We start from the raw sequence: 16,696 nt of genomic DNA, 5'->3' as shown, positions 1-16,696 counted from the left end.
AAAAGAAGACTTGCTCACCAAGAACCGTTCAGCAGCAGGAACAGGAAATCTGCTTCTCCTATTTATCCTGTTAAATTTCTGCTGTCGTTCCTTTGTATCTTTTTTTTTTAACCTATTTATAGAATGTGTTAGTGACCCAGGAGACCTTTCCCACTTCTGTGCTGTGTGTCCTAGTGTTCCCAGTTGGACTCTAACCATGATCATCTCCCCATGCTCTGCCAGGGACAGCAGTCTGCCAGGTCAGCCCAGCAGCTGAGCCGTGCCTGCTCAGGGGAGCAGCTCACTGCTGCTGCCATTGCTTTGCTTCTGCTGGGAGGCTGCATGCTTCAGATGTTCAAAATCATACTTGGTACCAGATTTATAAGGGAAGGGAAGCACTAGTCATCCCTCCATTGATACAGGAGAAAATATGTTAATATGTTCAAAATATGATTTTGAACATTTTAAGTAGTACTGTTCAGTAGAGGTTTCAAAAGGATGTGTGTGATGCTCATTAAAAAAATGGCTAAAACTTGAACATTTCTGATTCTCACGCATCAGACTTTGGGCTGAGGGGTCTTGCCATCTCTAGCTTGTCTGCTTTTCTTCCAGTTAGGAGAAAGGGGAAAGCACTGTCAGTGGGAATCTGACAGGCAGAAATGAAGGGGAAAATAAGTTAATTTTCCATTGTGAAGACAAGGGGGAAATTGAGTTCTTCTGAAATTCTGTCATAGAATATTTAGTTTTCAGTGTTTTTCTGGTTCTACAGATTAGAAAATAGGTAAACACTGTTAAATATATTTCTTCAGTCATTCTTGAATGCCTTTTTTTCTTTTGAATAATTTAAATTGAACCTCTGCATGGTTAATTGAAAGTGAGAGTGAATTTTGCGTGTAATTTGTTAAGATCCCAAACTGCTACTGGAGCTACTAAAATAAAATAAGCACTGAGAAGAAAAAGTTAGTCAAGAATATCGTATCAGTTATGACAGGTGGAATTCATGAAGAAATTACCAAACGAAACCACAAAATAATGCAATCTCTGGCCATCTGTGAGATATATTGCGAATTATTTGAAGTAGATGCTCAGCGTGGAAATAACTGGTCTGTCATTGTTTTAAGATGAAAGCATTTGTTGGACAAATCCTAGATTCCTTTCATTCACCAAGGAAACCAGAAAATATCTGCTATGTATTTCATTGTAAATATTTTTCCATAATTATTTAATGGTGTTTCTGTGCATTATTTTACTTTAGTGGCTTGTTTGTTATTGTTTTTGTGTTGTTAACTGTTATGATCTAGTCATGGTTATTTATTCATTATTCATGGGATTTGTTTTTTGTGCATGCTGCCTGTGTATTATACACACTCTCCATTTGTTTTGACTTCCACAGCCAGAAAATGTTGTCCTGACTCTTCAGGTAATGTCTTATCGTAGATGTACAGCTTTGAAAAGAAACTAACCTTGTCTGCACTGCTCCTGTTAAAACATCCATAGCCATTTTAAACGTTACTTTAAATACTGTTTTTCCATCTAATCTATCTTAAAATAATATGCTGTCATTTAATTTTTGAAGTGTTCAGCTACATAGAAAAGAAAATAGTGATTCTTTTGCAAAATCCAGCCAAATTCTTCTTTCAAGTATGCAGTTCATAGTCTTCAGAAGGAAGCACAGGTTTTAACAAGCAGTTAATAATAATTAAAAGAGTGGTTTTCATCCTAGAATTGGTAATTAGGGCAGAAGTTTTCAACTCTGCTAATGGTGGTAAGTTGCTGTATTTGGCTCAGTTGGTAATTAGGGATTGTGAGGAAGGGCATCACCAAAGCTGGAACTAGAGCATGATTGATATCTTGTGACAAATTGTAACTTATTTTACAAGACAGCCTCAATTTCATCGTTTTCCTGCCAAGTTGCCCTTGTGCAGGTGGATCTGTAAAGTAGAAAAGGCTTCAAATACTAGTGTGAGAATTAGTTCTCCTAAGATTGGGAAAGGAAAAGACAGATTTATGAGGGAAGAAGGACTCCTGGGGTGTTCCTACACTGTGCTATCTCTGTGCACATACACCTCCCTGGCCTGGTTTTGGCTGGGTTGTGTTCCCAGCAGAGGGAAGCAGCCTGGCCAGCTCACAGTGTGTCCCCTGGGAGCCACATTGCCTCGTGTAGGGCCCTGCCAGGGCTGCCTGGCCCAGCCCCTGGTCCCGGGGCTCTTGCAGAGTGAAAGCAAGTCAGGGTGTTGCATTGCATTGTTCCCTTTCACTCCTGCCAGCTTTTGAAAGCATCCTTTTATTTGCTGCTGCTTTGCTGTTTGGCAGCAGAATAAATGTCTTTACCTGAGAGATCTTAAAATCTGTCTGCTTCTTCATGTTTTGCAGTCCCTAAGCAGGTTTAAATTCAGCACTTTGGAGTAACCCCTGCCACTGTAATCGATCATCTAGTGAAATACTTCTCTTTGGGGTTCAGATGAATTTTTCTACTCTTAACTGAATTAAATGGAGAAAAAAATGAAGCCTCCTTTTCCCCCTGTTGAGGTGTTGCTCTAGTTAGCCTTGCTGACATTTGTGGAGCCTTTTTGGAAACAGATGTGAGAAACAGTAAATTCGCGGTCTGGGAATTCAGATGTGTTCATTTTTAACCTGTTTCCATTGCATTGATTCACGTTTATTTTTTGTGAGCCTACTTCTTTCTTAGCACTCACTCTTGTAGTTTGCCTAGCTAATACTCTAGGTAAATAATTATTAGCTATCAGTATCTACAACGTTATATATCTTTTCATTAGAAAAGTTGTCAATTAGTGACAAAATATACCAATTCCATAACCTCAGTAACTCAGTAGATGGTTTAATCTGTAGTTTGATTTTTAATTATTTTCTCTATATTGATTGCAGTTACTGTGTGATATCTGCTGTTACCACTATTTTTGTCTGAATTACAGGCCATCTACTATGAAATCGGTTTTATAGTCTCCGCAGCCTTGGGATTGCTATTTATTTTGTTACTGCCTCTTGTGGGACTTTGCTTCTGTATGTGTCGTTGCTGTGACAACTGTGGTGGGGAAATGCATCAAAGACAGAAGAAAAATGCTGACTGTCAGAGGAGCTGTTTTGCAACATTTCTTTTTGTTGCTTCTTTAATAATAAGGCAAGTGTGATAAAGAGAACAATATGAACCTTGATGTAGCACTTATTTTGCAGTGTCGTATGACAAATGATATTAATGTATTAGCCTACAGGTGCAGAAATTATTGCTTATTAAAGAAAATGTAACTGCATTATAAAAAAATGCTGCCACTGTTGCTATCCACAGGTCATGATGTACTTAATTAAGCAGAATATAGATGTGAAACAAACAAAAAAAAAAATATTTGTATTGGGCAAATGACATTTTTGCCAGTCTCAAAACAGCAGTTGCAGAATGTTGCATTACACTTTTGAACACAAGAGACCCTATCCTGTGTTCAGCCCCCACTCCACAGAGAACCTGAGGTATCACATACTGTTTTGTTCTTGGTAGTGGTGTGGTGGTTAAAAAAGCAAGTGACTTCCTTCAGTATTTGCTGTACTCCAGATATTTATACTAGTTCAAAACAATGGATTTTCTTCTGGATCCTGTGTTGTTTAAACCAAGCATGCATGCCCTGTAAATCCTGGAGTTTGGAGACATTTTTGCACTGTTGGTGTTAGGACTGTACTCCTGTGCTGGGTATGTAATGGGTGATGAGGAACTACAATCAAGATTTCTTCCTACTTTCAAAATACGTTGTTTGCTTTCAGGCTTTCTGTTTTCCTTTAACTTCTTCATGTTTTCAGCTGCCTACTGTCCTTATTTTGTGATTATATTAAAGAAGAAAAAAAAGTTTTGATCTATAGAGTGTGACTGTTCAGTCATATGGGATGTACTTTGTCACTTTGCTGTAATCTAAATTGGTTTTTTTTTTCTACTGTGTGGCATGACAAATGGTGACCTTGCTTATGCTCAAATAGGGGACAGGCTGATATCAGATATGGAAACATGCTAATTTCTCCCAAACATCACTAACATGACCCTCAAGAATCTGAAAATTCAAAAACCAAATGGTATAGGGTGATAGGTACATCCCAGCCATGGTGACACGACAAAAGTCCTTTATGGTTCAAGTTGTTGAAGACAGTAAAGTTACTAAATTACCACTCAACATGTTGAAACTGGAGGTAGGTCACAGAGCTTGCCAGCTGTCTTTCCACCACATTGCAGGACACTGTGTTGCAGCATGCTGCTTTCTGGTTATAATGAGTGGGGAATGTTGCCTATTAATAGAGAAATTAGGATTGTCCCCCTTCTTGGTCTCTTTAACCTGTGCATTTGCTGCCAGATATCCTTGTAGGATTAAGCGCAGCCAGCACAGGCAAATGATTCTTCCCAGGTCATGACTGGCAGATCAGTGATCCCTAGTAATATGCTTTCCAGAACTAAGGAAATTGCCTCTTTAATGTCTCCATTCCCCCCCTCCCCCTTTATGAGACATCATGATGAATTAGATGCTTACCCTAAGTGGGGGTTGAAATGTTGCCTGAAATCAATCTGCAGGTTGAGTGGAGATAATCTCATATGAGGACTCCCTGGTTAAGTCTCCAATGCTGTGAGTGATGTGCAAGGCAAGGTAGAACTTTGTAAGGCTAATATTACGGATCCCAGACGGACTGAGGGCTTGAGTCTTCAGTATACCTCTGTACAAAGAGAGGTTCTCCTGCCCTTCCTGGATCTTCTTTAAAAAGTGACAAGAAGATGCCATGTCTGGATCTATTTAAGCCCATGTCAGGTTGCTTACTGCTATGATGTAACAAAAAAGGACAGTCTTTCTGGTAGATATTGCCCCAACAAAAAATACTGGAGAAAGCTTGAGGTTTATGTAAAACTGTTTCTACATGTCTTGTACTGTACTCAGAAAGTATCCTTGTGGTGACTTTTTTGTGGACACTTTATTGCCTGCTTTTCTTCAAAGTTCCTATGCAATTTCAGCTTAGGTGGAAGGTTTACCTGTAATTCTTCCAAAGTCATGCTTCTCACAGACTGTGCCAGAGCTGAATACGTGAGCATGACAATAACTAGAAGACTTTAGTCCTGCGTGAATAAAATGCCTATGGATACTTGCAGGCAGAAGCAAAGGAATGAAAACTTGAATGATCTCTATCAATACAGGATTACATTGAGATGTGCAATGAAATTACTAAGGCAGACCCTGTCCTTGTTTGGGTATAATTTTAAGTTCATGAAGCATGAGAGGCCTTCCTTGGGAGTAGGTTTCCCAGCCCCCTGCCAAGAGACTGGAATGCTACAGACTCCATTACCCTGAGCTGTGCTGCTTCAGAAGATGCATTTGGCAATGCTGGCATCCCACAGAGTACCCTGAACCCACCCCTCTGCCAGTGGAGCTTTGCTTTAAAGGCACACTGTGGAACGTACACGTAGACAGCTGCTGGAGGGCCTGGGAAGAATTTCTAGAGGGTGGACTTCTTCGGGATTATCTGCATCTTCTCCCTCTCTCTTGCAGTGCCAGACATTCTAGGATTCTCTCATTGAGCCATTTTTTTCCTTTTTCTTTTTTTTTTTTCCAGTCCCTGATATGGAAAAATGGTTTCAGACTGTCTTTCCTTGGTTGGGAGAGACAGGTTAAATGCACAGTGAAGAGTATTGGTAGGGGAAAGATTCTGATTGTGGAGTTGCAGTGGACTCTGTGTCTAGGCAGCAGCTCTAGAAAACTCTAGTAGTGTGGCAATGGGTTTTCTTGTGTGTCAGAATGCAAGTTCACTGACATATATGTGCTGTTAATGCAGATTGTAGAATATTTCTGCCAGTAGATTTTAATCACCATGAACATTTCTTCTCACTTTTCCACTGATGTAGTGCTCTGGTAATTAGAATGAGACCTTAGACTCAGCTTACTGCAGTGGTGCATACAGGAAGTGTAAGTTTGGGGGCTTTTTCTTTCAATTTAAAAAAAGGCTTCAACTAGATCTGCTTTCTGCAGGTGGGGCTTAAGTGAGAAGTACACTTTGCTCAAGAAGGGGTATAAGAAAGAAGTCAGAAAGCCTGTGATTATATATGCAGTTGTTTATCTTAATAGGCCTTTAGGGTGTCATTTTCCAGCACATACACTTTCTGTTTGAAATATTTCTTTATAGATTAAGTCAAAAATACATGCAGTGTTTTTGGTAGTTTGGTAGCTTTTATACATGAGTGTTTCCCTACAAAGTAGGATTCTATTGCTGAAGAGCAAAATATGCAGAAATAATCTATCAAATACATAGCTAAGTAGATTTGATGTTCTGGACTTATGTAAACAATTACATTATTTTCTTCAAATGTTAAGTGAAAGTTTAGGGACAGAGACCTGCTATTGGATCTTACTCACTAGTCATCTTCAAGCTTAGGCAATCATGTTTTCTCTGGGAAAGAAATGTAATTTCATTAGTTCTTGTACATTATAAAGGCAGGGGAGGAATGTTTGATTTTTAAGGAAGTATATACTGCAATACCAAATTTGCTGGTGATAGAAGATATCCTGTTATTGCATGGAAAAACACATAGTCAGTTTTCTGTGCCTCCAAGAGAGTTTGTGTTAAAACCTCTTTTTTTTTAAGTAACGGATGTTCGGGAAAGCCAAGTCGGGAGGAAGGAAATAGTGTTTGGCATCTTGGCAGGTACCTCAGCAGGCTTCGCATTTGTCCTCTTGGCTGTGTAGGATTGGTAATACAGGTTGTTGAGAAACTGGAAATAAATAATATCTGAAAGAATTGGTGGAAAAGTTGATGCAGAAATCTCTCCATTATTTTTAAAAATTCTTTTATCTGGTAGCAAGGAAGGGGCTATTCTTCCAATATGTAAATGAGCTCAAGGTTTCTATTTTGTGACTTGAAATTTTTTGCAAGCTCAGCTAAAGGAAAAGTTTGGTTTCCCCCCTGCAGCTGGTTTAGTAACATTTATATACATCTGTGAAACCTGGCAAGAAACTTGAGTGTGGAATATTAGATTCGTGATGAATTTTTAAAACAATTTTCTTAACATGTTACAGAAGTGGCATGTCCTTTTTATTCCTGCTTTATGACTTTCTCCTCATAGCTGCTTATTGAATGTTGACTCAAGGCTCAGTTACATAATAAATAGATTTTTCCTCTCATGTTGTTTGTTTAGTTACATTCAGAGTACAGCCACACTTGTTCGGAGTACCTTGGCTGCTTGAAGTATCTCCACTATCTTGTTTCCTCCCACTCTTTCCATATAGGAAGCTGAAGAGAAAGATGTTGTGCTGAGATCTTACAAAGTACTGTTTTGTTTGCTTCCAATTGACTTTTCCAATCTCTGAGCATAGAACCAAAAGGATAAAAATGCTGTCTGTCTAAAGAATGAGAATGTGGTCATAAACTCTGAGCCTCAGAGCAATATACACATTTGCTTTTCCTGACACCTTGAGATAGTTTGTCTTCTGATTAACAGTGAAAAGCTAAAAATATTTTGATAGCAATTTCCATCACAGTAGAGTGAAAAGAAAAAATATATTGCCTGTATTCAAAATTAAACTGTTTACTGTGCTTGTCATAGAATTATAAAATTATTTGAATTGAAAGTTACTCAGTTCCTTGGTATTTAGGCATTTTGAATTCTCATTCCTTGGGTGGTAGGTGATAATAGTGTCTGCTTGAGTGTTGGTCATAGTGGCAATGAAACTATGTCATTTGCTGTAGGTTAAGTAGGAGGATAAATGTGTGTGTCTCTTTGTTCCTTAGTGACTTCTGGGAGGTTAATTAACAGCTAGTTTTGAAGATATAGCTGTGAAATTTTGGGTAGAGAAGCAACCATTTTATGTCGACTTCTGTCATCTTCTCGTGAATATTTTTGGATATTGAGAAAAATGTTAGTAAAGGAATCCTAATAGATAGCATATAGTCATGTAGCATGTAGTCCTTCCATTGCTCCCTGTGACCTGCTTTGAAATTAGAATTTTCCTTCAGGAAGTATTTTTCAGAGCAACAAATTCTTGCACATGTGACCAGTTTTATGAGGAGAACAAGCTTTTACATTGTTTGGAAAAGCTAAAGTAGGAAAAGCAAAATAAAGATGAAGGTTTGGTATTGATTCACTGAAGAAGGAGATGAGCATCATCAATCAGGGTGTTTACTCCTGTCTTGCCAGGATACACAGGTCGTGTTATTTTAGGTACCTCTTAGCTCTCCATCATTTCTTTTATGTGGCTGTGTTATGGCTTCCTTTGAATGCATATTCTTTGGAGCAAGAGTTACACTTAGCATGTATCTTTTTCCCCATAGAGAGCCTGGATTAGGTTTTCTGTAAGTCTTATTTTAAAAATACTAGTGTGTAAGTCTTCTTGACACCCCAGCTTAGGACGTTTGACAGTCATGCAGGAGTACAATGCCATTTGTGTTAGGGATTCCCTTCTCCTCTGTTAGGGTGTCCATAATGGCCTTTCAGGGTACTGCCTCTCTAGTACTGAACTGTTGAATTGCAGTACAAAGTAAGAGACTTAACAAATGTACCAACCAAGAACTGCCTGTAACGCACCTGACTGCGGCCTCAGGGCAGTGTCTGCCCTTCGGGAATAAATCCTGCCTGTGGTGAGTGCATCTCAGCTTTCTGCTGGTTAAATCTCAGAGTCAGTGCTTAGCCCATCTGATGCGTTTGTAGGCAGCCTTGTTTTGAGGCTATTACCACTCTGTTGGTTACTCTTGACTTTTCTGGTCTTGTCTGCAAGGTTAGCTGTTGTGAATATGAAATGTCTAAAAGTCATCCTTCTCTTTAAGTCTGTTTTACACCTAAGCTAAACAACGTCCATGTATGATAAGAGATCTTTGAAGTCTCTCATGGGACCTTTTGTTGTGGTGTGTTTTTACCTTTAATTACCGTTTAACGTACTGTTTGTGCAGATCTGCCATGCCATAATGAGAACTTTACAATGAAGAGTGATCAAATAGAAAATAATCATCAGCAGTGCTGACAAGATTTCTAGCTCACTTTCCACCTTTTGTTTCAGTGTCAGGAAATGCATATTATTTTAGCATTAATATGGACTATTTGTGTGCTTTTGAATGATCTATGCAATTATGTAAATAAATTGTGTTATTATGAATAAGCCTTGCTGAAGTTATCAAATGAAAAATACTGCTTTTCACAGTTAACTGGGAAGCATTTGCTTGTAGCTGTGTCAAGGTTAATGCTACTTGCAAAAGAGCATAATGTTTCTAATTCTCATAGAATTTGCTTAGGCTATATACACATTTTCTGACAGTACCCATGCAAATGGATTAGTAGTTGTACATTAATAACTTCAGAAGACTTTGGGGTAACCTCTTTTCCTTTTTCTTTTATGAATTAGCAATACAATATTGGCCATTTAGGCTCAGTCTTACAGTCTGCCTCACAGTGTATGTGAGAACCTGTAGTAATTTATGGAGACCTTTCTTTCTTTTGATAATATTGACTTTTTTTGGCTATAATTTTTTGATTCTGTTTTATGTTAGAATATGCATTTACACTAACAAATATCTGTTGTCTATATTTTTTGTAGTGTTGGAGTGCTCTGTGCATATGCTGCCAACCAGCATTTAACTAACCAAGTCCGAGGAGCAAAGAAACTGGTTAACAGTAATTTTAAAGATCTGAAAATTTTCCTTAACGACACTCCAGCGGTAAAGAATTTTTTCTTTATGGGGAATGAGGGTGGGAGGGAAGTGGTATAATTAAGAAATACTGCGGAAAATAATTCTTTTTTTCTGTATACCTGCAGTATTTTCTTTATTTTTTGTCTCACTAAGTAGAATAAACAGTGCAAAATAAGATGTTTCACACAGCACTGAGTGCTTGGGAGTTACACTGATGGATGAGCATTCCTTGAACAACTTCTGAGCTGTACTTTGGGAGTTAGCTGCTGTGATGCTTGTGGGCCCTTTTCCTCCTACTGAACTAGTGTAGGTCACAAGCAGAAGATAAATAATTTGGATAAAAAAGGTTCTAAAAGGAAAGCATTTGAAAAAAAGTATGACATGAAAACTTGGATTCCTTGTTGCTCTTTCTTGTTTCCTTGTATTTTGGGCATAATTCTATGGGCTTTGGGACAAAGCCACAATAACTTCTTTTCCAGGAATATTTTGGACTGTTTTTTCTGTAGACCAAAGTCTCACTGTACTATACAGTGTGTGTGAACAGGAAATATTCTTTTCTTTCAAATTTTCCTTAGAGTTCCATAAGTAGTCTTCTGCATATCTTGCTTTGTGTTGGAAAAAAAACCCAAAACTAGTTAGGAAGAGGTGTAGACAATGGACAGTTTCAATTCTTAGTGAATCTATAGGGGGCAAAAAAGTCTGACATTTCTATTACTTTGGCTTTCATCAGTTTTAATTATTTGAATTCAATTTTATTAATTTGTTTTACTTCCATGTGACTGATAAATTAGAAATGTTGAATCCACAAGTGTGGTAGCATCCCAGTCACAGTAATTCTGGGGTGCTTTTCTGCTGACCAGGGCTGTGTGAGAACAGGAAACATCTTGGGAGATGGGTCAAATGTTTTCCTGTCTGGAGTTGTTCCCCAGGCTTTTTTGTGTGTGGTATTGTGACAGATGGGTGCTGGAGGTATATGGCAAGAAGTGGTGGTCATGCCAGTAATCCCTCTTGAAACAGAGTGCTTTTGGTCAGTCTGGAGCTGATGCTGGGCACAGAAGGATCACATCACATCACAGTCACATCAGAAACCACCAAAGTCTCCTTGACAGTGTTCTGACAATCAGGAACTTCAGAGGAGCAAATCTGTTGTAGAAGTAGTACTTCTACTGTGTAGAAGTAACTAGTTTAATAGAAGAAAAAAATAGACACTAGCTAAAATGTTAACAAAAACACTTTGTAATTAAATTTAAAAGTGTCCAGGACTTGAACACTTCTGCCAGAGGTTAGTCAAAGTCTCACTTAGTAGTTTTTTAGTTTCAGTGTGGGATTATTACCTTTTCTTTTTTAGACTTGATGTTAATGCAGTCATCAGCTGTATCTCATGAGTCATTTTGTCAGACAAGGTGCATGAGTATCATGTATACAGACACATTTGTAAGAACTTCCTGAGGAAAGGAGAAGAGCTACAGTTTTTTGAAAAAAGTTCTAGTATCCAACTAATTGTCTATAAAGCTCTGAAATTTGAACTGATGTCCTTGACTCATCAGTATGAGGTGTGTACAGCATATAAGAGGATTTGAAAAAGAAGCCCTGTGTTAAGAGTTCATGTCACAGGAGATTTGCAGACTGTGAGTATTGAGCAATAGCACTATTGGTCATACAGAATCGCCTTTTGTCTGGGGCATTGCTGGAGACAATGCAAAACCTTTGAGACCTGTAGCCCTTCAAAATTTTAGTCCTTTGGTTAACCTAGGTAGACCAAAATAATAAACAAGCAAAAATATACATACAGCCTTCCCAGTAAGAAACTCTCAATTTTATTTTCTCCTGTGTTAGAAGAAGGAGGTCCACTCCTTACTTTGTGATTTAATTAGATTCACTGATCAAGAGGTTGTTTTGAGGGTGGATTTTTTTTGTCTTTTTTTATTTCACAGAAAGTTTGAGACTGCAAGCCAGATATACTTTTGTACACATTTGAATCATGCTTAAAATTGGAAATACATTTCTCAAGTGTTTTAACCTTTACACACTTCAGCTTGATTGGGATAGAATTCATAGTGCATTATTTTAAGCATGCAGAAATCAATAATGTCTTTTCAAAGTTGGTGTAATTTTTCCACTTGGGATGGTTCTTTACTAGCTTTTTCTCCAAACCCAGGATTTGGTGGTAACTGAGTTGCTGGTCTACATTGTTACAGTGTTTTGGTAGAGCTCAAGTTGAGACTGGGCCAAATCCACCTGGGAAAACTACTTGTGTTAAGACAGAGTAGACAAGTGAAGCTCTGAGACGCTGCCCAAATACAAATCCGTTGGCTTGGTGAATTGTTTCAAAGTTGCCACCACATCAATACAATGCCTTTCCATGGAGAAGGAACTAGTGCCAGAGAAAATCAAGTAACAGAATTTAAGACATGGAAAACCTTATTGGCCTGACTGACTTGAAGCCTCCTTAAGGCCACTGTGCCTGCTAGTTAATATTTTTGAACTGAATCATTGACCACAGAGCTGTTCCAATTAAGGAGATGTCCCAGTCAAACACTTCCTTTATGTGCAGTTCTGTTAAGCAAATAAAATACTTGGTTAGTTGAAAACAGTAGAAGGCCAGTGTTTGGAGGGGTTTGCGCACATATTTTGATTGTTTCAGAGTGACTGTTTAACACATTCAAAAGGGTTACTTTTTTCAGTTCTTTTAATAGTTTTTTTTATCATTTTCTTCTCAGCAAATTGACTACTTGGTGAACCAGTATAACACAACTAAGGATAAAGCACTGTCTGACCTAAATAGTAAGTATTTTTATTTAAAGGGGGTTAGCAATGTATACTTAAAAGCTTCAGTAAGATAATGTAATTAGTTCATAGTGCAAAGTGAAATTTCATTTATGAGAATGATTTTCAAATAGAAGTCCTGTTCGCAGTGGTAAATGAGACTAAAATCCTTTTCACATAAAATGTCTCAGAGCTGGTATAATGCATAGTATTTACTGAAATAAAAGTATTTTATTAAATTATTATCCAGTAAGTCAGGCTAATATTTTATTTTCCTTTTTAATTTTGGAATATATGTCCCTCAGGTCTTCAAATTGGAGCCAGATATCAAGGAACAGAGCTACTAGCAGTAGTGATAGTTCCAATACGAGAGATCTCTGTTTATTTTTCTTGTTCTACCTTTGTCCTCACTTCAGCTAGGAGTTGAGTTATAAGCTTATCTTCTTTCTAAAGCTGCTTAATGTATTTGCCATTTCAGAACAAGCAGTTGAAGAGCAGGAGATAAAATTTGAATTAGAACTCCTGCACTTTCTCCTTCAGCACAGTTAACAGTATGAGGCACCATAGTTAAAGCTCTCAGTAAACAAAAACAGACAGAAAACTGACTTTTTTTTTTTTTGTAATTTAGGATTCACTTTCCAAAATTCCCAATAGAAAGGGCTGACCATAATCAGTACACACAGTGATTCAAGGTGCACTGTGTGCCAGGTGTTTATAAATGCATACAGGTTTCATTGTTGCATTGAGGGATTGTTTTTGGGATCAAACTGTGCAGTTGTGGCATTGTGCCACTTATAATAAATTGATTCTCATGTCCAGAATCTCTGCTTCTGTGTAGGTTTAAAATGTATATTAAAAGTAGTTTTCAGTTCAGCCAGCTTTGCATACCCTGAGGTTAATGTGTCTTGTCTGTGAGAGGCTTTATTGCATATTGAATATGCCTGTGAAAGTAGTAGTAGCAGTAGTTAAGTAGTCATCCTACTTAATTCTCAGCAGGAACACTCTGGTCTAAAAAATAGATGTAATCTTTAATTCTGTGGTAATAATAACAGTAATAATAAAAACTTGATGTTTGTATTTCAGGTGTTAGCTTGAAGCTTTCCAGCCACTCCAAACTGAAATTTCAAATTAAATGTTTGTTTGTTCTCAAGGCAAATTATAATGTTAGTTAACAGATCCTATGGGGTCTTTGATGAGAGCAATCATCAAATAAAGATAGCTTTTATTTTCTTGAAATACCAGAATTAAGTGTGTGACACCTGGGTACAGAAGGATTTTTTTGTAAGGGAATCAACAGTAGTAGGAATCTCTAGAGAACTGTAGATGAGTTCAGTTTGCCTACCCTAAGGAAATGTGGAAAGTGTGTTTTACTTGGTAGAAGTTCTCATCCCAAGCCAGACATAATAGTGCTGACAGTAAGGGATGCTTCTGTACCAGGCAGCATTCCCATCTCATCAAAAGGAAAACAACTGAAAAATCAGTTTACTGTGATCTGAAAAGGAGAGGACCCGGTGATTACCTAAGGGATGTGTCACATCAAAATGTTTCACCCAGCTCTGCTCAGCATTTCTCTCTTGCTTTGCTGAAACAAGGTTCATTTGTTTGTGGGCAGGGAGACTGGAGGGTTTGGAGGTGGGGGAGCTGGGGCTGTGGTGTCCGTGCTGGATGTTCTGCATGAGGGTACAGGGGCTTAATGAGCTTAAGGGATTTCAGCAGGGCTGGCTTGTGGGTGACCTTGGTGTTGCTGGATACATGAGGAACAGGAGAAAGGAAAATAATCCACTTCTTAGTTTCTCTTGCAATATGAAAACATAGTATGCAGTGAAAGACTATGCCACAAAATTCCTGTCCAGATGCTGGTCCTCTTGAAGAAAAATTGTGGAAAAAATCCCGTTCCCAAGAAAGTAGTAAATGTAGTGAAATACATATTGTGGAGTTTGTTGAAACTCATCTGTATCTTTACCCGTGTGGTCAAGTGTTAATGAATATTTCCCACCATATTTTGATTTACTTCTTTCATTTATAAATCTATAGCTAGCTAAAGTAGATCTGTGTCCCTGCATTACCTTCTGTCACTTAAGTTCTGACTGTCAGGCTTTAGAAAAATTTCAATAATATATGTATATTTATTTATATGTGTATGTGTGTATGAATGAAATTATATATATAATATATATAAGCATACATATATGTGTATACATAATATATGTATTTGTCAAGTAAAGAGTCTGATAGTAGGTAGTTTAAGAGACAGTTTAAATTGAGCTAGTGTATGATGTGTTGGTTATTTTTATCTCTCCATACTACAGATGTTGGACCTGTGCTTGGAACTAGAGTTCAAGAACAGCTGGGAAAAGAAGTGCGTCCTGCACTTGATGCAGCTCTGACAATGGCAGGAGGTAAAGATGTACATGTTGTTGTATAATATTCTGTTGCCATGGTAAAATAGGCACAGCATGGGATAGCTTTGTGCAAAATACCATGAGTCAACTTACCATTTTTCTACATGCCTGGATATTTCTTTTAAACAGAGGATTTCAGACATCTTAAGATTGATAAATACACTTAAATCAAAATTTACGTGCTATTGTTGATACTTAGTTTTGGCAGTCATTGAATCAGGATGAAATCTGAATTTCCTGCTCCAGGTTGCTATCCCTTTCTGTTGAATATAAGAGAAACTAGGAAAACTGTCCTTTTAGAGTTGCATAATTATTATAGCTGTTTGCAAATTAGTCAGGGATCTTTTCTTGTACACTGCCAAGATTATTATGAGAGTGTTAACCAGCATTTCTTCATTATATCTTTGAGTTTGGCATTGCTCATTCTTAGTTCTCTCTCTCTTTAGTGAAAATATTCCTTTATTATTTTTCCATTTAAGGCTTCTTTTTTCATTAATTAGATACAGCTTACAGAGCAGAGGGAAAGCATCCATGAACTTGAGTCACTTTGATTTATTTTTTTTTACCCATGAATTCTTTCTCATTCACTTGTCATCATTCTCCTTTTTTTTGCTTTATTTCTCTTATTTTTCTTGAAGTCAAAGTGGAAAGGGCTATCAAAGGTAAAAACCACAATAAAACCTTGTGTGGTGTGAAGTGCACTTTGTTTTTGTAACTTTGTGTATTCTTAGTTGTGTCTCTGTGGTTCTCTGTTTACTAAACACCTGCTCAGTGTTTGGGATTTTAATTTTCTTTTGTTTGGTGTGATTGGGATTGGAATCTAAAGCCAGACAGTGTGGAGCACTCACTAATGCTTGGCTGATGCAACATGATCCCCTTACCTTTCATCTTGCAGCTATATAATTTGTGAGTTAGATTATAAGGAAAATACAATAATTATAAGGAGAATACAATTTGATGGATATGGGCTTTTAGTTTCTAATGACCAAGCGTTAAAGTTCTTTACTGAAACCACTGAGGAAGGAGAGGTAGGGAAATGGTAGAAAAGTGGGAAGTGGGTGAAATACCAATAAAAGTAGCCTGAACACATTACTTTCTTTGTAGAAAAGCACAAGTGGTATATTTTTATATGCAATAAGTACATAATCTGTGCTGGAATTTTCTGTGCTAGAGTTTTTCTAGGAGGGAAGCAGTAATTAAATCAGTATTGTTAGGATGATCATATGATTTATGCATGTACACTTTCTCTTCACGTCTATAGGCTGCTTTCTAACAAAAGTTTTTTTTTAAAATTCCACATCTTTGCAGCCATCAGAGAAACAAAGGAAGCACTGGAAAATGTGAGTGTCTCTGTAGAGGTTTTGCAGGAGGGAACAGAGAGGCTTCATGCAAACTTGACAGATGTTAAAATGCACCTGAGCAACACCCTCAATGACTCTGCATGCAGCGCGGCTCAGGCTGCCTCAACTTGCAATATCATCAGGAATTCATTAGCTCAGCTGAACATCAATGCCAATTTTAGTGGGGTAAGATCTTTTAATAATATTTTTTCAGACTCTTAAAGTGTGATTGCCTTGAATAAGCCAAGTAGTATTTCTGCCGTTTGGTGGCTTGGTGTGGGCTGTCACTTGTGAGATAAGTGACCTTCCTTTTTTCCGTGTTTCTGGGTAATTCCAGTCACTCTTTTCATCTTCTGTGTAGAAAAGGATAAAATGTGTGTCAAGCAGCTATGTTAAAGAGCTGCTCTGGGCAGTGAAATCATCTGCCCTCCCAAAAATGCTGAGGGTTAAGCTTTGCTTTTGTACAGCAAAGGTTTCACAAGTGTTAAGGAAGATTCTCCTAAAGATCACTTTAGTTTCTTTACCCTCTCTCCTAACTTTGAAATATTTACTGAATTA

The 16,696-nt window shown here is 37.7% G+C and overlaps 1 protein-coding gene across 4 annotated transcripts in view; it reads left to right on the top strand.

The window, feature by feature from the left end:
- Window positions 1-16,696, top strand: part of PROM1 (prominin 1) — a 54,794-nt gene that overhangs the window by 18,848 nt on the left and 19,250 nt on the right. For 2 of the 4 annotated variants that reach the window (XM_041476247.1, XM_041476071.1), the window contains exons 3-8: window positions 1,373-1,399; window positions 2,913-3,118; window positions 9,537-9,657; window positions 12,351-12,414; window positions 14,706-14,795; window positions 16,107-16,324. In XM_041476247.1, the coding sequence (XP_041332181.1) occupies window positions 1,373-1,399; window positions 2,913-3,118; window positions 9,537-9,657; window positions 12,351-12,414; window positions 14,706-14,795; window positions 16,107-16,324 (726 nt within the window). The remainder of the gene's footprint in view (window positions 1-1,372; window positions 1,400-2,912; window positions 3,119-9,536; window positions 9,658-12,350; window positions 12,415-14,705; window positions 14,796-16,106; window positions 16,325-16,696) is intronic. The other 2 variants (XM_041476338.1, XM_041476154.1) reach the window with 1 other exon arrangement.

This window comes from Pyrgilauda ruficollis, unplaced genomic scaffold (genome assembly GCF_017590135.1).
Source record: "Pyrgilauda ruficollis isolate IOZ18807 unplaced genomic scaffold, ASM1759013v1 scaffold1, whole genome shotgun sequence".
Lineage (NCBI taxonomy): Eukaryota > Metazoa > Chordata > Aves > Passeriformes > Passeridae > Pyrgilauda > Pyrgilauda ruficollis.
Note: the sequence above shows the minus strand (reverse complement) of the source record. Positions and strands in the feature narration are given on the sequence as shown.